Consider the following 23,127-nt stretch of genomic DNA (forward strand, 5'->3'; position numbering starts at 1 on the left):
CCAGGACAAAAGCAGACAGAGAGTAAAGAAATCCTACATCACTGAAGATGGTTTAGGATTTGCCAAACTGTGTACACATTTTGTTTTAAATTTTCTGTACAAGCTTGGCAATTTTTAGGGAAAACTAAAGTAACATTACCAGGGTCAAGTTCAAGATTAATGCTTACAGCCAAACCCCATACTCCTTAATTGAATTACTGCAAATAAGACATTCAGTGTTTCTCTAAAAATTCCTACTAAAGCTTTTTTTTTTTAATTGCTGCTGAATCTGCACCAAGTTAACACAAACTTCCTAATAGAAAAGTGCCTGTGACAGACAGAATAAATGAACCCCTTTCCAAGTAAGTGAATTTTAAAATGTAGATGATCATTCTATATCCTTAGGTTTGTTGCCAATGCAAATGAGTCAGAGGATTTGCTTCAGACACTGAGTTAATTGTGTAACTCCACAGAGGAAAATGCCATTGGAGAGTACTCGCTGACCTCACAGTTGAAAAAACCATTTAAAAGATGTGGAAACCAGATGTTTCAGTCACATTTCAGCCTCTGCTCTGAGAATTTATCCTGAGCAGCCCCTAACAAACAGGCTATTACTTCTCTACAACTGAGATATGATTATCTTAATTTACTTATTTGTCTTGCTGTGGGAGGAGGCTCACGGATGGGGATTCAAGAACGGAATTTTTCATAACTCCATATGGCTTGGTAAGAAACTTCACTCACGAGCTTCTTGTTGGGAATGTCATTTCTTTGAATTCATGGAGAAGTGAATCAAAGTAGTAAATTTTTCTGTTCTGTTCAAGGCTGATGTTTTCAAAGAAAATGCTTAGAAAAGATAGCTATTGGAATGCTTATACCATTTTTTACAGTGTTGCTGACTTCCAAAATTTAAAAATAGCTTTTTATAGAGTGAACTGTTCCGTAGAAAATAGAGGTTAATATTTATATTCCATATGAAAATATATTTTAAAATTCTCAAAGCAGATGTGGTATAGTGGAGAATGTGTCTTTAACAAAATAAAAACAGCAATATATTACTTTGTTTTTATTTTAATGCGTTTGCAGTCAGATTTCCTAACAGGTAATCATAACAGAATCATAACAGGTAAGTTGGAATACACAATAATTTTATAATCATCATTGCTCCACATACTCTGACCTGTAGTGTATATTTTGCTTTTTGCAAACATCTTTTAACTAGTTTGACAAAGCCAGCTTGTAATACAGAAAAAAAATGAAAAAGGCTTATATTTCTGAATGCATTCTTACCACTTTGATTCTTTTTGTTTGAGCCATCCATATAAATACTTTTCTACCCCCTTTTGTTAGACAAGGAAAGTTTCTTTTGTCATTTTGTTTTGTTAAATGTAAGGCATGACATAGGCCTAAATGTGAATATAAACAATAGACCAAAAAAGGCCAAATACACAAAACCTAAAATACCCCATAGAGTAAACAATGCTTTAATTCTCATGATACAAATTAATATTGGTTTATGTTCATTATTGTGTTTGATAGTGAAAAAGTTTTCACTATTGCTGGAGAAGAAAACTGACAGATTCTTGTATAAAACAGAGAAAGCAAAATTAACCTAGATCTTGGTTTTGTGCTTGCTAAGCAGCACACAGTTGTAGAATATTCTCTCTTTCATCATATTTCTCTCCAGTCATAACTGCAGCCACGCGGATTTCATTAAAAAGCTGGATTTGCAATGCACAGCCTTGTCGCCTCTTTTTTCAGCCTGAGCCAGTGAACTAGTTTCGTGCTGAACAGTGAGATCCATTTGGCCAAGATGGGGTCTGCGATTTACTAGAGGAATGAGCAAGTCTCTTTGTTTAATTTCATTGCACACTATCAAACTTAGGAAATATACACCTATTTGTCAGAAATGAAAAAATTGTCATAAAGCTAGTAAGAATTAAACCCATGGATAAACTTTGAAATGCTCTAATGATCAAGTAATTTGGAGCTTGTTGTCATTTAAGTGATGTTGAATATTCCAAAAATACAAATTTGGACAATAGAAGTTCTGTCCTAGAGGTAGAAAGGAGTAAACCCAAAGGTTTGTTAATAGTATGCTGCAAATCTGAGGCCAGAGGTAATTGCAAATTGCTTCAATCTGGGACAAATTATTGACCAGTCAGCCTAGCACAAATTGTTTACAGTTGGTTAGGTCCATATGGTATCAGAAACTATTTAGGGAGGAAGGAGAGTTGGATGAGAAGGCAGGACTCTGCTAGCATCTATCAAGAACAAGGCACTTTAAACTCTTGGTCTCAGGGCCACACCGGTAAAATGAGAAGGTTAACAGAGGGGATCCCTGAGGTTTTTTTTAACTCTGGTGTCCTCTAATTCCTTAAATAGTAACTTTTTTTAAAAAAAGACACTTAAGAACAAAAGACTAGTTTACATGGATTATGAAAATCAAAAATGCACAGACAAGCAATACTTTTTAGCCATTATCTGAAAAAGGAGAAGGGAAAAGTAACATTATCATAAGCTCCTACTTAGTTCCAGAAGATATGCTTATAGGTTTTAATGGTTTATTTATCCCCAAAGTAGCTATCATTATTCCCATTTGACAGATGAGGAAACCGAGACTCAGGCAGTAATTTATGCAAGGTCACACAACTCGTCCACTGTAGAACCAGGAGTAGAAACCACAGCCAACATGCCTACTGTCGCTACTTGCTAAAAGGAAAAAAAATATTGGTTAAATAGCTTTTCAGTTTTAATGAATGACTGTTAACTAGAAAAATTAATAAGTTATTATTTCTTCTGAAAGGCAAAACTTCTAAAATGAGGACTCATGGTACAAAGGACCATCTTAGTAGTTTAAAATTCTGAATTGAGGAATACTTCAGTACATACGCCAAGAGTTCTCAACTTGTTCATCAGGCAAGATAATGGGAAGTTAGGTGTTCTTTCAGGAACAATGTGGAATATTAATGTTATTTAATAAATTAAAAATTATAGCATAGACATTCCTGATATTTAATTTACTATTTTATTATTAAACAATTTTCAACAGGTACCAAAAGTTTAAGAAAAATTACTGGGAAGAAAACAAAGTTATTTAAAAAAAATTTCTCTCAATTTATGTTTTTCCTGCAAATATTTGTTAAAAGACAAGCTGAGGCATATTATAAATTTTAAGAGTTTATTTGAGCAAAAACCAATTCGAATCAGGCAGCATCCAATCTAGCAGATAGAAGGAGCTCCGAGGAATTGTAGGAACGAAAGACGTTCTTAGGCAGAAGGGAGCAGGAACAAGGAAGATACACTAGACAAAAAGGTGGGTTGGTTATTGCAAGTTTACTTTTCCTTCAGTGGATGGTAGGGGTCTCTCAGGCTGATTACCTAACTAGTACTGATCAGGTGATTTCTGACTGACTGGTTTGAGGTTCCATTTCTGGGACAGCCAAAACTGTAATTACGTCAAGTCTTGGTTTGGTGGGGCTTAGCATGAGCTACTCCATTTGGGGCCTGTAGTCTTGTTTTTAGCACATCATACTTTGATCTTTGAAGTATAATATCAAGAAAATCTTAGTATGAGAAACCTTGGCAGGCATAAAAATAATTCCTATAAAATTTTTTTCTAATAGAGTATTCTCGGGGAATAGATATAATTTTAATGTTTTAATAATTAACAATAATCTCTGTTACAATACATATGTAAGTTGAACATGTCTTCCTTCTCTACTAAAAGCCTTAGTATTCCTGTACTTCAAAATAGAGGTACTTACATTGCCCACTAGTGTCCAGGTTGCTTGAGAACAGGACTTGATCCACAGCACCTGGCAAAGTACCTCATGGTATATCGGTAAAACAATCAAATTGGAAACTAGCGGAAGTTTAGTTAATGAAGCTTTACCATATGAAGGACACTTGGGCAGCAGATGACTTTCAAAAAAGAGGAAAACGACTTTGATGTTCCTTGTGTTTCTCTGACCTGTAAGCATCAGATTGACTAAGGTCCTCAGTGTATAACTGATGGGCCTTCTTACCGTACAATGTAAGAGTGGGATCCCTTGGAGTTCAGAAAAAGAGGAAATATGCCAAGCAACATCTCCTATTGAGCTGTGGCAGAGTCAACTTCAGCTTGGCGAGAAAAGCAAGGAATGATATTTCTAATACTGCTGGATTCAAGTCTTATCGCATGCCAAGGAATACGTGTTCTCATTGAAAATGGTCTTGATGGTGGTTGATTGCACAGGTCAGGGTACAAAGACTTCACCATAATCTGACAATCTATGTAGAACTATTAGAACTATGTTATGATTAGTGTCCTGGGAATCTTTTCACATTGTTTCTATGGCAATATACACTCCAAACTCAAAACATTCGGCTTAAACAGTGATCTATTGAGAGACAACTCATGTATGACTTAACACTACCTAAAATAAGTTGGGAACAAATGTGAACTAAAAAAGACAAACCAGATAAAGAATTTAGAAACTGGTAGTTAGGTGTGCCCAAGCTTTTTCTCTTCTGTATTTGAATCTATTTTTATTTTCTTTAATGCAATATTTGTTTGCTTGGATTCCTTCAAACTTTTCCTCAGTTTTTGATTTGTTTACTAACTTCTCAATTACATTGCGTTAGTCATTTTCCTCAAATGGCTAATTTGGCTTATTTTTCTCCATCATTGTGAGCCTACATAATGGATCAATTTTCATCGGTTTCTTTTGCCTTCACCTCGTTTTTTTCCCTATTGCTTACCTTTCCAAGTTTCTATATGACTTAAAGCCAAAAAAAAGTCAAAACTTTGTCATCTTTGGATAAGTGTAGAAATAAAATGTTGTATTAAAACTTTCTTTCAGGCTATCAGTTCAGAAATATAATTTAGCCTCAAGTTTCTGTCTATGCCCCCAAATTCCCCTAAAATTATCCTTATCCATATTTTTTCCCAAAGCTTTCTAATAATGAAAACTTAGCCACCCCAGGCAGCTGACCCAGGGAACCCTTTGGCAGGAACATTAGCTGATGTAATCTTCAAGCTGAGGCAACAAAATTTCCCTTGTTCCACAACAATGGATAATGGTGCATTTACATTTTGTGAATTCACAGAACAAGCCGCAGGCGTATACCACAGAGAAGCGCGATCTGGCAAATACAAGCTCACCTATGCAGAAGCGAAGGCCGTGTGTGAATATGAAGGTGGCCATCTTGCCACCTACAAGCAGCTAGAAGCAGCCAGAAAAATTGGTAACTAATTTGATGATGATTTTTCTTCTTTTTCACCCTTAGGGAAAAAGAAAATCCCACCTTTCCTGTAACCCCTTAATAAGACTTCTCTCTCTACCCCTATTAATAGTAAGCCCCTATGACATCTCTGCCCTCCAGCTTGTCCCATCTTCTCTGCCTAGAGCTGGTGGAAAGTTCCTAGTATAAGCAAATTATTTAGCGTCACAACTCATTGTGAGCTAATAAATAAAAGTCAAAAGAAAATGAAGACATCATTATCTTGATATCATTTAAATTCCTCATTAATTTTAATGCCATTGCTATTCATTTTTAATATTGTTCTAGCTCTTGTTAACTTCTGAGTATGGGTTTCCTCAGCTGTTAAGTGATGTTACTATGTTGAGTCTTACAAGAAAATTATACTTGGTAGAAGAAATATTGAATTTAGTGGCTTTTTTTTTTCAATTTTTTCTTTTTTTTTACATTAAGTGGGAAAATGAATTTGTACTTTCAGATCAAAAGCTATGAGGAGAAGGAGGATAAGCAAGTTGTAAGATGGCAGGGGAAAGAAACTGGGAAGATGATGTCAGGAGACCTGGTGAAAAACCCAGCAATTAACTGGTGCTATTTGCTTCTTTATAACAAAATGAGCTGCTATCATCTCTTCTAGATTTTCAGAAGAATCCAAAAGGCCATCCTCATTTGGAACTCTCTTCTCCATTGAAGATACCCCTTTGCTTTTAAGAAAACACTTGGCAAAGCTTATGCTATTATTATACATTACCCAAGACAAAAATAAAGGTGTTCTCTAAAAGGCACCAAAGTCTCCCCAGATGACTGCTCAGTCTATACCCACAGGGCTGAGTGTGACACAGTAACTGGAATGATAGATACAAAGGCCAGAGCCATTACTAGCCATCCTGGACTTCCAGTAAAATCATTCTTGAATGGCATTGGCAAAAATGAAAACAGCCTCCAAAACTGAGCAAGGAAAACAGGGCTGATGCTTTGTTTGAAATTTATAAGTGCCTTCGTCTCTAATCAAATTTTTTTAAATATTAGCAATATCTTAACTGATCCTGAAATAGAAACTAATTAAATTATCATTCGAATTTTCTTTTCCAGGATTCATGGTAATTTCAGAAATTATCTCATGGCACTAGATAGGTCATTTGTGAAAAAACGCCAGCTCTGAACTTGGATTGTTTTCATATCCATGGCATTATGATTTTTAGTCCATCTGCTTCTTTTGTTTTTCAAATAAGATGTCATTTTCAAACTTTAGTTTATTTTTTAAGAAAACAGTTTTTCCTCTTTCACATGAACTGGATTTGGGCAGTCAAGAAACCGTCACTGGTGGAAGGAGCCATCTTTGTTAAGATGAACTTCATTCAGCTGAGGGAGTTTACCATTTAAGCCCATAACCCTTTCATTCTCTTGCAGGATTTCATGTCTGTGCTGCTGGGTGGATGGCCAAGGGCAGAGTTGGATACCCCATTGTGAAGCCAGGGCCCAGCTGTGGATTTGGAAAAACTGGTATTATTGATTACGGAATCCGTCTCAATAGGAGTGAAAGATGGGATGCCTATTGCTACAACCCACATGGTTTGTTAAAGATAATAATTTCATACTTTGCAAAAACAGTTGCACGTTACTAAGAGGTTGTTAAAGAGAAATGGCTTATTCTTCCAGAGATAAATCAATTTAATAATGATAATATTAATAACTACCATTCATGGAGTGATTATGCTGTATCAGACACTGACTTACATTCCTTCATCTACACTGTCACTTGATATTCACAACAGGTGCAAGGAGCTATTGTTATACCTTTCTTAGAAATTAGGAAACTAAAAGTTTGAGCTTAAGTAACTTACCCAAAATCAGACAGCCAATAAATAGCAGGCAGGTAGCATTACAAATTCAGGCCTTTTCTGTGCCAGGGAACTTCCTGACCACAAAGGGAAAAAAAAAAAAAGCAGGTTATAAACTTGTCATAGTTAATTAGCTAAAACAATAAAGTGATCCTACCAAATGTTAACTGTTCAAAATTATCCCTTTGATAGAATGGGAAAAAGGAGACAGAATAAACTAACCCTTTCCCTAATTCTTATTGTGCATAAACTCTTAAACATCCAAACTAAACAACTCACACTCTGTGGTTTAATAATTATATACTGGATATACTAGTTACTATATAGTATATTTTTATTCATATTCTTTTTCCATGGCTTATTGTAGCTGGGAAAACGTTAAAGAGAAAATTAACCCATTATAATTACTGTAAAGAGTTATTCTTTGTTCATGTTCTTGGAGAAAAAATAGACTTTTCTTTTTGGACATATTTCCCCCAGGATATTAAAAAGTGTTACAATGTGTTACAAAATCTTTCCCACATTTATGATAAACATCCTCAGGTCGTGTCCGATTTGGATCTACCTTATAAGAAAATCCATAACACAACAGAAGTGTTACAGTGAAGTTCTAGCATATTATTATAGAATTTATTATTTAATGATATTAACCACTGGAGAACAGTTTCTCATGTTTGTAACATATATCTCAAAATAATATGTATTCCAAGTAGAAAAGAATTTTGCCTAGAGCCATCACGTATTCCCACTTAAGACAAAATATGAATACTTAGTGCATTTATATAGGACTATAACTTTCAAATCACTTTGACATATTTTAAGCCTAAATGATAATATATTTAGTCCTATATTTAGTCATTGTTAATAATTCATATATTTTATTTTCCTCCCTCTCTTCCTTTTTCTTCAATATATTTATTCAGGCAATTCTCTATTTACTCTCAAGAGTAACTTTTATTTCCAAATATATTCTCTGATTCTTCGTTTGCTTGATAAACCTTAGGATCTCTGAGCATCCATTCAATTATTTTCATAGGTCAAATTCTAGGGGAGATGAAGTACTATTGTAAAGGTTCTTACAGCATTTGATTGCCCTTTTATAAAAATGCCACCTTAACTTACAAATTTTTATAAACTGCTTTTGTTTCTAATAGAGATTGAATACTTTTTACTCTGGGAATATGTGTAAAGAATCCTGGGAAACTTGTTGTTACTCAAATTTCAGCTTACTTTTGGATTCAATGATATGCTGATTATTTAGGATGTGGTTAACCTAAAGGTGACTGGGGACTTCCTGAACTATCATTGGGAGTTCACTGAAAAATAATTGGAATGAAAAAATCATAATAGTATCAGAAAAATTAAGCAATGATTATTCACTAATCAATATCACCATGTTAGAGTTGATTGAATTAAGAATGAAGAGGGTTTAGAAGTAAACTTGCTCATCAAGTTCTGAATGTGTGACGTGATGTTGACTGCCTTTTGCATAAATACTTTTTAGCCAATTAACAGTTCTCAGGGACCCAGCCAGCTTTGAGAATCTGTCATTTTCTAAATAAACAAGAGACGAGGCAATAACTGTATGTAACATAAGATATAGAGCTGAATAGATATAGCCAGATGACATAATTAGTTCAATATTTGAATTTTTTTCCTAATCTAAGGATACAATACAACAAAGATAGTATGCTATGGGACAGAGCAAATCACTCCAAAAGCTGGCACTGTGCATGCCTATTTACACATATAAACTATGTATTATATAATATTTAATAATACAATAAGGTACAATATACAATAATACAATAAACTTACATTTTGCATAAGACCCTTAAGTTATGTTCTATATTTTATCCTCAGAATAATTCTGTGAGGGAGGGAATAGGAGAGGCATGATTATATTTATTTTGCTGTAGGGGAGGAAGAAATTTTCCTCTACTTTTCTAGGTTCTTCTGGATGGTCTGAGAATTAAATTGACATGAGAGAGACTAACAGGAGAAAAACAAAATCTAATAATATATATACATGGGAGAGACTCAGGAAAACTGAGTAACTCACCAAAATGGCCAAAGTCCTCACCTTAAATACCATTTCAGCTAAAGACCAAAGAGGTTGTTGGGAGAGTCAGTTATGGGAGATTATCAGGAAAAGCACAGTAAACAAGAGTAAGGTGGTTATGCAAATTTAAGTTGTTGCCTTCTCCATTGATGAGAGTTTCTAGAGATTCAGATATCCTCCTCTTCCTGGTGAAGCAAGGGAGACACCCTTACTAATGGAAATTTCCCTTATAAATGTCTATACAAAGGGTGATTTGTATTTGTTTTTCAGAGCTACTCCCATGCCTGCTATTTCTTAAAAAATAACTGGCCTAAAATAATCCTTATGCCAAAGAGATATTTTGGGTGGCAAATTCTGCTCCCCTTCAGTCCCGCCTCTAGAACTTCCCCAGGAAGTTTCACAGTCCACAGGCTAGTTGATGGATTGTTCCATATCTCATTGAACCAGTCATTCAGTCCTGAGAATAGGTCAGTTCAGTTAAAATGTGTCTCATTTTAGGAGGTGGTGATGCAGCTGGGCTGCCAAAGTTACTTTGTCTATCTTGTGCAAGAAACCAGATATTTAATAAGAGACATTTCCACAGAAATAAAATAAAAACAAAGGTTAATGACTGAGAAAATTGTAAACCAGTTTCTGAGTTCTGAGGGTAGCCAGTCAAGAAGATTTCTAGCTATCAGAGTCAAAGCATCTTTTGCAGTTTGAAATGTCTCTGATGATGTCATCAAGTGTTTAGGCAAATTCTCTGAGTGGCTTACATAGCATCAGGCACAAAGATTGTCCAAACATAGATTATTGTGGTGACCTCTCCAAAGTCTATATCACATCATTTACATTCAGTTTGAAAGACTTTAGGAAAAAGCGCAGGTTTAATTCTCAAGGATTCCAAGTCAAAAAGTGGGAGAAAATTGGAAACATTAGTTTGTAGAGTTGTAGCCAAATATTTGAGAAAACTAGAAGAATTCAGGATCTAGTCCAGTCCAGTTCACAAGTGAAAAACAAAACCCCAAAAGGCAATGAACAGCTCTAGAATCTAACATCCATAAGTGTATTATATTTTCTACTGAAACATAATTTTTCTCTGTAAACTCATCCTCAATTTTATCAAAGATAGACAAATTAAGACTAATTTGTTGCAAAACAAGTTTAGTTTCAATAAACTTAGCCTGATTATTTACATAAATGCAGCAAGAAGAGCAATTGATCATATAGGCTCTTTTAAATCTACTTTGCTGGAACTTTTCATAAGGAATCTCCACATTGAACTTTTAATAGCCTCTTGAGACTAAGAAGACAAGCCAACGAGTTGCCATCAGACTTTGCCTGCATACCTGTAGATTTGGGCAAATTCCTCTCTTCTTGAGGTCCCCCAAAATATCCTGAGATTTCTGCACCTGCTAGGAAGTGACCTTCCTTACTCACCTGGTAAGGCTGCTGGAAACCCTGTAAGAAAGGTACCAGGATATTTTTTTCAAGGGGCTTTATTGGCTCCATAAAGTCAATCTTAGTTCCTTAAAGCTGTTGGGTCATATCTGAGTCTATCCATGTCTCTCTCAAATATGACATTCCAGTCAAAGCCTTGGTAATATAACCAGTTTCCAATTGTATCCTGTTACAAGGAGAAAATATTCTTATTGAACTTACGTAAATAACTATATTGCAATGAAAATAAGAATACTCACTCACTAAGAGTTTCCAAATTCTGGGAGGGTTATGTCGGGAGAAAAATTGTTTCATCTTTATTCACAAAGGTATATATTTTACCAAATTGCTCTCAGTCATAGGTAGCTTAAGAGAAAAAGTTTCCTTAAATCTGGAAAACAAAGATTAAATAACCAGTAATATTTCAAATAAAAAGTCATAAAAATTATAAATCATATTCAGTCATATAATCATAGTCCCATGTAATTAATTCTTGTTGATCTTGATCTTTTGTTAGCAGTTTTATGAATCCAGTTTTTCCTTAGAGTTCTGTAAACTTTTTCCCAGTTCAGTTTTATGATCTTAATTGGTAAGTTTCTAGAGATTTAGATATCCTCCTCTTCCCAATGCAGCAAAGGAGACACCCTTAGAAACAGAGATTTCTCTTACAAATATGAATGTATTTTACAAAGGGTAACTTCTATTTGTTTTTCAGAGCTCCTCTCATGTCTGCTGTTTCTTAAAAAAAAAAGCTAGCCTAAAATAATCCTTATGCCAAAGAGACATGTTCTGGGGTAGCAAATTCTCCTCCCCTACATTACCAATGAAGAAACTGAGGCACAGAGTGGTCACAGAGCTCAGACTAGATCCCTGACCTTTTCTCACTCCCTAGCCTTTCTAAGATCCTGTTCTGCCTTGGGGAGATAAGCTTCCTTAATTTCTATGGCATTAAGGATTCTAACATAATTTTTAAAAATAGTTATTTTAAAGGAGAATATTCTTGTAAAAAGCCTCTAATTGATATAATGAAAAATATCTTCAAATGCTACCCAGATTCACCACCATCACCACAGCTCAGATTATTTTTGAGTTTTCAGGTTGTTACTTTTCTTCAAGACACTAGACATTTATTTGATATGGAATTAAAATTAACTAGGGCCCCTCCACACCTTTCCCTCTAGGTCATTCTGCAAAATCACTGATTCTGGCAGAGGTTGGTTGATTGTTTTTATAACAAGTTATAGTATACAGCAGAAATCTATGAAATGGTAGATGACTTGAAAAAACGCAACATAAATATCGCCACCAAATGCTCAAATATTAGGATTAAGGTGCTAATTTAAAATCAGTAAAAGGAGTACAGAATGATTACAAATTATTCCTTTTAACTGGATTAGTGACTTTCAAGATCTCTTGTGATCCTGAAATTCTATAATGATTTTCCAAACAAAATTTACTAGACTTATTATCAAGTCCCTGAAGACACAGTGGTGACACCATAGGAAAAAATGCCTGCCATCTTGATTGGCCTGTTGGCAATATGGTGTAGGAGAGCAGAATTTGCCAGCCCAAGATCTATCTCTTTGGCTTGAGGATTAATTATTTGGGGCTGATTATTTTTAAGAACAAAAGACTCAGGAAGAAATTTTGACCTTCCCCCTAACTGCCTAAAAGAATTTCAGATAGAGAGCCTGTTCCAGGAAGGAGCTATCACCAGAGATAACTATAGTATATGAACTAGGTGTGGGAGACAGGGAGGAACCCAGCAAGGCCCATTTGGTCAGAATCCTCTCCATGTCTCATTGTCTTTGCAAGGCACTGCAAACGTTTGTTTACCAAACATTAACTCTTTCATCTTCCTTTAAATTGCTTCCTTTCCCTTTGAAGACCCAGACTCCTGCCCCCTTCTCCTTAGTCCAGAATAATATATGTACCTCATTTTGCCTGACTGTCTTTGGAATTCTTCATGCTTATGTGAATTCCTCGTGCGCACATATTAAATTTTGTTTGATTTTCTCCTGTTAACCTACCTTATGTCATTTTAATTATCTGACCAGCCATAAGAACCAGATGGGCAAAGGGGGGAATTCTCCCCTCCACCACAATGGGTATTTGTGTTTGTCAAAACACATATAAGTGTACACATCAGACTTGTGCATTCTATGCTTAAAAGGTAAAAAGAAGCAAAAAATGTAAACAAGAGCATAATCAATTAAATTAGTATTTTTTATTGCTATTTTACTTTTCAAAAAATTCAAAAATAGTCTATGTTCACTTTAAAGAATTTAGAAACTATTAATAAAAAAACATTTATTCTTTAGCTACAAGTCTACATAATATACTATAGATGCTGCAAATTAAGCCATTTCCCTACTATTTCATAAAAAGTAATAAATAAATGGACACTAAGACATGAATATCATCTTAAAGTAGGAATAATTTCTTGCTAATGTTTTTTTATCTTTTTCTTTTTTTCCGTTTTAGCGAAGGAATGCGGTGGTGTCTTTACAGATCCAAAGCGAATTTTTAAATCTCCAGGCTTCCCAAATGAGTATGACGATAACCAAATCTGCTACTGGCACATTAGACTCAAGTATGGTCAGCGTATTCACCTGAGTTTTTTGGATTTCGACCTTGAAGATGATCCAGGTTGCTTGGCTGACTATGTGGAAATATATGACAGTTATGATGATGTCCATGGCTTTGTGGGAAGGTATGTGTTGTTTCTCCACATAGGAAGTTAAATGAACATCCAATATTTTGTTTGATGTTTCTTTAATTTTCCTGTAGCTGTCCCTATAATATTGATTTTCCAGTATTTCTATCCTCCTGCAACACCATATTCTTTTTTAACAAAGATTTTTCTTAGAATGTTAAGCCAATCAGCTGCTACATGTATTTATTACTAAAACAGTGATAGCTGCCTTTTGATTATTGTTAAGTTGTAACAATTAGTTAAATAGTCTATTTATAAAGACCTCAAGATTTGAATAACAGTATGAGGAAGAAGAGATCGGTGAGTTGGGAAATGTTTTGGAGTTTTTAAGTCTCCTAATTTCTGTCAACCTCCTAAAAATAATTATAAATTCAGTAATTGTTGCCTTTCTTCTGTGTACAAAGCATTGTGCTAAGCATTATGGATACAAGGTAAATATAGTTCCTTCTCTCACACAATTTAGCCAAGCCTACTATGGATATCTTCTTAAAAATAGCTTTCTTTGGCATAACAAACAAGTGCTCCTTTCCTCAATATTTCTCTCTTAGTTTTTCAACATGCTGGCACACACTATTTTTGTGTTCTCACTCTAAATCTTGTTGACGCAAATAATCCATAATCAATCTATAAATCAAAATTGGGGTGAGTTTATTACGAGCCAGGTCTGAGGTCTACAGCCCGGGCCTTCCATCTGTAAGGAAGGAAGGGCACCAACGAAGTGGGGTGTACAGACTGGTTATATACCATCTTAGAACTAAAAGCATACATCACATATGACAGGAATATCTCTTTTACTACTGTCACGAGATGCTTAGTCCGTGGTCAGCAGGTCAGTGGTCATAAGGTGAGCACAGCAGGTCGGAAATTAATCCTTAGTTTCCAGGAAGAGATGCTTATCCTTAAAGAAATGCCATTATGATGGGAAGCTCCATCCCTATACTTAAGGGCATCATTCTTGTCTTTGGGACATAGTAAACATTTAAAGCAGATGTACAGGGCCGGCCCCGTGGCTTAGCAGTTAACTGCATGCGCTCCGCTCCTGGCGGCCTGGGTTCGGATCCCGTGCGCACACCGACGCACCGCTTCTCCGGCCATGTTGAGGCTGCGTCCCACATACAGCAACTAGAAGGGTGTGCAGCTATGATGTACAACTATCTACTGGGGCTTTGGGGGAAAAAATAAATAAATAAAATTATAAAAATAAATAAATAAATAAAGCAGATGTACAACGCATGCTCAACAGGCCACATCAGGCCCTCTTGGAAAAACAAGGTCAGGCTGAATTAGTTTTAAATCAAATAGCTTCCTCATATATTCCAACACATCCTATTGCTTTTCATTTATTTATCAATCTTTAATACAGTTTAAATTTTGACAGCCTTACAAAATATTGCAAATTAAAGAGTATACAATTAACTGTTTTATATATTCAGGTCCCCACTTAATAATGCGTATTTTAGACTATCCATTATTAATAGACTATTAGTTATCAATTCTCTATTATCTGTGACAGTAATTTAATGAAAGAACATGGGAGTGGGGACAATTAAAAATAACAGATTCAATAGCTTTTTATGTTGACTTTGAAATGTGTAACTTAAACACAAAGAAAAACAAAGGCATTTCTTGCATAAACAAACAATTTTTGGAGGATAATTATTTTTTGTTTTGTTTTGTTTTGTTCTTTGGCTGAGACGACTGCTATAGAAAAAAATACAAATAGTTTTCAAAAATAGTTTGAAGAAGACATGAAGTAGGGTTAGCGATATTAAAAACAAAGTCTTTTTTGAAAAAATGAACCTCCTAGATTGGGAATTAAGATGACATTTTTATTCTAAACCTAGTTTCAGAAATCAATTACAGCCCTAAATAAAATCATAAACTATTTTTAAGAGGTTTTTTTTTTAATTTTTTTAAATTTATTTTTTATTTTTTTCCCCCAAAGCCCCAGTAGATAGTTGTATGTCATAGCTGCACATTCTTCTAGTTGCCGTATGTGGGACGCAGCCTCAGCATGGCCGGAGAAGCGGTGCGTCAGTGCACGCCCGGGATCCGAATGCAGCCCCCAACAGCGGAGCACGCGCACTTAACCGCTAAGCCACGAGGCCTGCCCCTAGGAGGTTTTCAACATGCTAATTTGTTATTAATTGGATTTATATTGTGTGATTTACCTTTATAATAGACTTTCCCTTCCTCTGGAATACTACATTTTCAGAAACTGACAAAACCCTTACCTTTTATATAATGTGCAAGGGAGTTCAAGTCATGATTCAGATAAAAATCAAACCCTCTTATGTCTATCAGATCCAAGGTAATTTCTCCACTTTTAAATCAGTATACTCTAGAATTCAGAATATTAATACCAAAAGCCATACACCCATTCTTCTTTAACTGTGAAGAAAATGTTATGAGATTAATCAGATTTAATTTTTCCAAATACATTCAAATTGTCCACTACACAAATAGTTTTCTAAGTTTTGACAGAGTAGAAATGTCACATAGGGCCGGCCCCGTGGCTTAGCGGTTAAGTGCGTGCACTCCGCTGCTGGCGGCTGGGGTTCAGATCCCGTCTGCGCACCGATGCACCGCTTCTCCGGCCATGCTGAGGCCGCGTCCCACATACAGCCACTGGAAGGATGTGCAGCTATGACATACAACTATCTACTGGGGCTTTGGGGGGAAAGAAAATAAATAAATAAAATCTTTAAAAAAAAAAGATATGTCACATATCCTTTCTTAAGGAACTCATTAATACTGAGAGAAGGTTATTTCAGACAATGTTTTAACCACTCTTTCCCCTTAACAAATTCAAGTAAAAAACACACACACAGTGGTGATGGATTGTAACTAGTATTTGGGTGGTGAACATGAGAACATGATGTAATCTACGCAGAAATACAAGTATAATGATGTACACCTGACATTTATACAATGTTATAAACCAATGTGACCACAATAAACAAAAAAAACTTAAGAAAAAGAAAAACGAGAACAGTTTTAAAAATTAGACACAATATATGTAAATTGCTTAATACATGACCTGGTAAATGCAATAAAATAACATTTACTACAAATACAAAAAAACACCAAACACACACATGCACAATAAAACATTGCAAAATAACAGGAAAACGAGCCATTACTTAGGGGAAATAAAGCATTTTGATTACCGGTAAGAGCCACCTACAATAGCTGTATAATACTCATTCATGTGACCTCTCCTTTTCAAAACTTCCCTTTCAGATACTGTGGAGATGAGCTTCCAGAAGACATCATTAGTACAGGTAATGGCTCTGAATTGAAGAGCAAAACTATGATTTGTTTCCTCAGTGTCACTGTAGGTGAAGGACCCAGGAGTTATTACTATTTACTTTTTAAAGTTGAGAGAACTGAGGACAAGTATAGCTTGCTAGCTTGTAAAATGCAAAGCAGTGTTTATTTACACTTAAAGAAAGGTTTATGCCAACTCCTTGCACTAAAAATGTGTAGACTCTGGTTATTTGCAGAAAATGCAGTCTGAGATAGTCATGAATCTGCAAACCCATGAATACCGCTCTAGCTTATGATTTCCATAAAATGTGGTAATAAAAGGCCGAAAGTTTTCATTGATAAAGGATTGAAGTAATTTATAAAGTTGTTAAAAATACTTTCTGCCACTGAAAAAATTTTACATCGTTGGGGCCGGCCCAGTGGCGCAAGTGGTTAAGTGCGTGTGCTCCGCTGCACTGGCCCAGGGTTTGCCAGTTTGGATCCGGGGCGCACACTGACGCACCGCTTGGCAAGCCATGCTGTGGCAGTGTCCCATATAAAGTGGAGAAAGATGGGCATAGATGTTAGCCTAGGGCCAGTCTTCCTCAGCAAAAAAAAAAAGAGGAGGATTGGCAGATGTTAGCTCAGGGCAGATCTTCCTCAAAAAAAAAAAATTTACAACGTATTTATAGCATTTTTATCTTAGTACAGCATTCCCCAGAGACTGTTATAAAGAACACAGTTCTATGAGATGTTCTTAATAGGTGTTACATGAGAAAAGGGCTCTAAGGTCAAGTAAATTGGGGAGACATTGGGTTAAACAATGTTAAACAGGTTTCTTTACTGGAAGATGTCAGAGAGCTTTTAATATGCTAATTATGTATAGTAAATCTCAAAAGGCTAGTTATAGTACGCGCAGGTGATGTTTTCCAAATCTTTTTCCTCCTGTAAATTGTGTTACCTTGTTCCACGAAATGGACCTCGAGAAATGTCCTTGTAGTACCATAAAATTTATCTCAATAAGCAATACCACTGCTATTGTCCCAAACTGCTATTTTCTGGTTAAGAACCTGTACTGTCTTAGATATCTTCATTTTTCCTCTTTATTTCCGTCACCAGCATTAACAGTTGGCATTCTACTTGCTCTATTTTCTTGCGTCATAAAATTATCACAATGCCTCTGCAGCTAAAAACAACAAAGCTACACTGAGCTGCGATCTCTAAGCAGTCCTTAAAACTCAGAAACTACTAGCTAAATTACTCCCTCATCCTAGCCTTGTAGCCCACGCAAGTCTCATTTATGCCCATTATTACAAGAGATGGAACTTGTTCAATCCTTGAATGAGTAACGCTTAAAACTTATCATTTCATTACTCTGTTACAATCTCCCTAGGAAGGGTAACCTATTAAACCTTTTGTTTCTCTCTTATTCTTTTCTTGAGAACATATTTTATGTTAACAGAAAGTTAAAAGAGAGACATCTCATGAAGCGTAGGAGGTAGCTGAGGGATGAGAATCCTATTAAAAAAAAAAAAAAAAGGAGAGCCAAAAAGAAGCCTGAAACTGGGACATTTCTCTTGTTTTGTCTACAACAGACAAAACTTACTCCACCGTAATCAAATCAGCGTTTTTCTTGCACAACTGCAAGAAACTTAAAAAAGAAAAAAACCCACACAATTTATTATTGAAAGAGAAACAAATCCACAAACAGAAAAGAACATGAATTAAACAAAAAAACCAAAGATTTAGCAAAACAGCAAGAAGAGGAAACTGTTACAAGTAATAGAAAAAGAAGATATAAAATACATTTAAAGTATAATCCTATCAGTAAGCATAATGCTGTTAACATTTTGATCGAGTTTTCTTAAATATGTGCTTACTCTCCCCAGGATATTTATATTAAAAAACAAGAGAGGGGCCAGCCCCCGTGGCTTGGTGGTTAAGTGCGCGAGCTCCGCTACTGGCGGCCCGGGTTCAGATCCCGGGCGCGCACTGATGCACTGCCTCCCTGGCCATGCTGAGGCCGCGTCCCACATACAGCAACTAGAAGGATGTGCAGCTATGACATACAACTATCTACTGGGGGGCTTTGGGGAAAAAAAAAAGGAGGAGGATTGGCAATGGATGTTAGCTCAGAGCCGGTCTTCCTCAGCAAAAAGAGGATTAGCATGGATGTTAGCTGAGGGCTGATCTTACTCACAAAAAAAAAAAAAAAAAAAAACCAAGAGAAAAAAAATAAACTAAAAACTATTTATAGAGCCGGCCCCGTGGCTTAGCGGTTAAGTGCGCGCACTGCAATGCTGGCGGTCAGGGTTCGGAACCCCAGGCGCACACCGACGCACCGCTTGTCTGGCCATGCTGAGGCCCTGTCCCACATACAGCAACTGGAAGGATGTGCAGCTATGACATACAACTATCTACTGGGGCTTTGGGGGAAAAAATAAATAAATAAATAAAATTATAAAATAAAAACTACCTATAATTGCACCACTTTAGTAAAAGGTATACAAACTAAGATTGCCCACTCTCATCTCTCTGCACCCAAGAAAGGCACTGGATAACTTCGCAGCAACCATCCTTCCAGGTGTTTTCCTGTATTATAGAAACATTATGTACGTGCATACCATGGACATATTTTCAAATCAGAGTACAATATTTACACCATTCTAATTCTTTTTAGTGACTGCCTAATAGGTTAGTGTATGGGTGTCATGTACCAATATTTAACATCCTGAAGATGGTTGTTTCTGATTTTTTTCTTTTGCTATTCAATGTTTCACTGGACATTTTTAAACCTCTACTTTGTAGTGCTATTTTTTTAAAAAGAGTAGATTCTTAGAAGTGAAATTTTGAAGTCACAGGTGATGTGCATTTTAAATGTTGATAGATGCTGCCAAGATAGCACTAGCCCTACAGTGCCAATTTGATTTGTATTTTTTTTTTTTTGTGAGGAAGATCAGCCCTGAGCTAACATCCATGTCAATCCTCCTCTTTTTGCTGAGGAAGACTGGCCCTGAGCTAACATCTATTGCCAATCCTCCTCCCTTTTTTCCCTTTTTCTTCCCAAAGCCCCAGTAGATAGTTGTATGTCGTAGTTGCACATCCTGCTAGCTGCTGTATGTGGGACACCGCCTCGGCATGGCCGGATAAGCAGTGCATCGGTGCGCGCTCAGGATCCGAACCCAGGCTGCCTGTAGCGGAGTGCACGCACTCAACCACTAAGCCACGGGGCCAGCCCCTGATTTGTATTTTAACCAGCTGAATAATTTGCAAAAAAAAAATTTTTTTTTTTTTAAGTTTAGGCAATTTAATCCTAGTCTGAGAAAAGTGTAGTGGATCACAGCATGAACTCTGGAGGCTGACTGCCCAAGCTCCAACCTGGTACTGCCACTATAACTCTGTGGCCTTGGGCAAGCTACTTAGGCTCTCTGTGCCTCAATTTCTTCTATAAAATAAATATTTTAATAGTATCCACCTCATAGTGTAGCTGTGGGGAATAAATGAGTTCATAGATGAAAGGTACTTAAAGTTGTGCTTGTCAAACATTAGCGTTCAATATATATGGGGTTTTTTGTAATGAATTCTGGATTTGTGATGTGGATTAAGAAGGCTTTTCCCTCCTGAAAAAGAAAAATATTCCTATATTTTATTTTATACAATAAGGTCTTTCCTTTTAATTTTTAGCACATTCTGGTCTTTAATGCTGGTAAAATGTAGTTGGGAACTCTGTATAAAGTAGGGATGTAACTTGGTGGCTTTGTTTCTTACAAATGTAAAGCTTGTTGCCCTGCTACCATTTAGTCAATAATGCATCCACACCTCACTGGTTTGAACCGCCTGCCATTGTCCTGTAATTCTGTGGATGTTCCTTCCATAATGAACACATTTTAAAACAATAGATGAAATTTCCTACAGGAGAGATTGGAGGGCCAGAGGAAAAAATATGAAAGTCCCTCACCTTGCTACCCCCGGCAATGAAACCACAGAATCTACAGCCTGAGAGTCCAGCTCTGAATTCTGGGAGTCTTATTCATGAATTTTTATATTCTCTTCTGAGAATGATGAGTCTGAATGGTCAGTCAAATTCAAATTGAAGGAAAGTAATGTTGTTCTTTTGCGCTCTCCTCCTCCCCAGGAAACGTCATGACTTTGAAGTTTCTGAGCGACGCTTCAGTGACAGCAGGAGGGTTCCAAATCAAATATGTTGCAGTGGATCCTCCCTCCAAATCTGGTCAAGGAAAAAATACAACTACTGCTTCTACCGGAAATAAAAACTTTTTAGCTGGAAGATTTACCCATTTATAAAACAAAAAAGCACATTTGGTGTCTATGTTTGTATCTTTTGGAACCCCTTTGATCTCACTTTTATATTATTATTAACATTTATTTATTTTTCTAAATGTGAAAGCAATACCTGATAATTTGGGGAAAATTGGAAAATACAGAAAATTTTAAATGAGAAAATAAAATCTCTTGTAATTCCACTGCGTAAAAGTAACAAGCGTCAACATTTATATATTTTTCTTTTAGTCATTTTTCGATTTGTGGTATATGTATATATGTATCTATGTGTATTTTTATTTGAAATTTTGGAATCCTGCACCAAGCACAGTTTTATATCTTGGGTTTTTTTAAACTTGAACTTTATGGCTTAAGCATTTTCCCATATCACTGAGTATTCTGCAAAAATGTGATTTTGAACAGCTGTAAGGTATTCCATGGTATGACTGTTCTGTACTTTATTTAAGCCTGTCTTTATTGGGGGAATTTTAGGTTGTTTTCATAACTATTGCTGCAATAAACATCCTGAGGCACATGTATTTTTACAGCATACTAATTATTTGGGATAAGGTCCTAGAAGTAGGATTATTGGATCAGAGGTTATTTAAAACAGAATTTCCTTTTTTAGCAAAAAGGACATATCATTGTGGTGTGAATTTGCAGTGAGACTGATGGCTGGCTTATATATTTTTTGGCCAGTTTTATTCCTTTTGAGAATTATTTTTCCATGTCTTTCACCCATTTTTTTGACTTGTATAATCTTTTCTCTTATTGATTTGTAAGAAATCATTATATATTAGGTATATAATTCCATGTCTTTCAGATATGTTGCAATTTAATTTTAAATTTGAAGTTTGACTTTTACTTTTATGTTTTTTAATGTACTGAAGGTTAAATTTTATTTGCTGTCATACTTACTGATTTTGCTGAGGTCATTTTTGTTGCCTTTATGTTTAGGATGAATATTCCCACTATAAGATTAGATTTTTGTTTTTGTTGCTTTATGGCTTCACGTTTTTTTTTTTTTTTTTTTTTTGAGAAAGATTAGCCCTGAGCTAACATCTGTTGCCAATCCTCCTCTTTTTTTTTGCTGAGGAAGATTGGCCCTGGGCTAACATCCATGCCCATCTTCCTCCACTTTATATGGGACGCTGCCACAGCATGGCTTGATAAGCTGTGCGTAGGTCCGTGCCTGAGATGCAAACCTGTGAACCCCGGGCTGCTGCCGAAGCGGAGTGTGCGAACTTAACTGCTACATCACCGGGCCAGCCCCGTATGGCTTCACTTTTTTAGAGGGAAAAAGTCACAGTTATTACTTTGTATATATGAAGGGCAATAGTCAGCATTCAATTAAATCCAACAAAAATTTATATGCCAGGCACTGTTCTAGACACTTGGTAAAACACCCAAGAACCAAATAAACAAAAATCCTTAGGCTTGGGAGCTTATGTTCTGGTTGGGGGAGAGACACAATAGTTAATAAACATGACAAATTAGTGAACTACATGTTAGAAAGAGATTAGAGAGTGTTCCTTTTTAAATTATTAATGGAATCAGTATCGTTAAAAAAAAAAAAAAGAAAAATAGGCTAAAAGACTGAGCCCTGGAAGACGAAGAGCAGCAGACAACACTGAGAGGGAGCAAAGGGTGAATTAGAAGGAAAATCCCTTGGGGTCTTAGAAGCCAAATGGAAAACATCAAGGAGGAGGAGTGATCAACTGTGTTAAATGCTGCCAGCAGATCTGTGAAGATGAGTACTGAACTGAGAATGATCACTGGGTTTAGCAACATGAAGATCATTGGTCACCTTGAGGAGCAGTTTCAGTGGGGTGGAGGTAAAGGCCCAACGGGAGTGTGTTGGAGAGTGATCTAGAGGAGAGGATTGGAGACAGCGAGTCTGGCTGTCGAGGAAGTGATAGCTGTTGGGGGCACTGAGTTGAAAGTAGGCTTTCTTGATGGCAATGAACTTAGAGAAGGGAGAGATGCTGAGGCCATTACCTTGAGTCTGTGTAGCAGTCAGCGTCCAGGCAGGAAGCAGATGGCACACTCAAAACAGGGAGACCAAAGAAATTACTAAGGAAGGAAGGGCTGACTTACGGGAAGCTCCCAAGAGATGGTAAATCAGAATCCGCTAGTTGTCTGAATCCAGAGAGGTACCTTTGGTGATAGGAAAGGGTTACGCAACCGAAGCTGGAAGCGAACTTTCGCCAACCCAAAGCTGTGGGGAGGAATTGTGGATGAACATCCAACTTCTCCCTCCTCCCACCTTTCTATGTCCTGCTGGTGCCTTCCATTGTATGAACCCAAGCAGAAGCCAGAATACAAGGAAACCTGGTCGA

General features: G+C 36.3%; 1 protein-coding gene and 1 long non-coding RNA gene across 2 annotated transcripts in view; one reads left to right on the plus strand and one right to left on the minus strand.

The window, feature by feature from the left end:
* LOC131410721 (uncharacterized) overlaps positions 1-23,127 on the minus strand; it is a 56,887-nt gene that overhangs the window by 10,451 nt on the left and 23,309 nt on the right. The window contains exons 2-3 of the long non-coding RNA XR_009221399.1: positions 10,807-10,933; positions 7,065-7,138 (exon numbers count right to left, since the gene is read on the minus strand). This is a non-coding gene — a long non-coding RNA (uncharacterized LOC131410721). The remainder of the gene's footprint in view (positions 1-7,064; positions 7,139-10,806; positions 10,934-23,127) is intronic.
* TNFAIP6 (TNF alpha induced protein 6) lies at positions 579-21,323 on the plus strand. The gene is made up of 6 exons (XM_058548958.1): positions 579-705; positions 5,071-5,208; positions 6,631-6,792; positions 13,027-13,255; positions 16,502-16,542; positions 20,643-21,323. Exons 1-6 carry the CDS (start codon positions 612-614, stop codon positions 20,810-20,812), a joined length of 834 nt encoding a protein of 277 aa, XP_058404941.1. The 5' UTR covers positions 579-611; the 3' UTR covers positions 20,813-21,323.

Source organism: Diceros bicornis, chromosome 10 (genome assembly GCF_020826845.1).
Source record: "Diceros bicornis minor isolate mBicDic1 chromosome 10, mDicBic1.mat.cur, whole genome shotgun sequence".
NCBI lineage: Eukaryota > Metazoa > Chordata > Mammalia > Perissodactyla > Rhinocerotidae > Diceros > Diceros bicornis.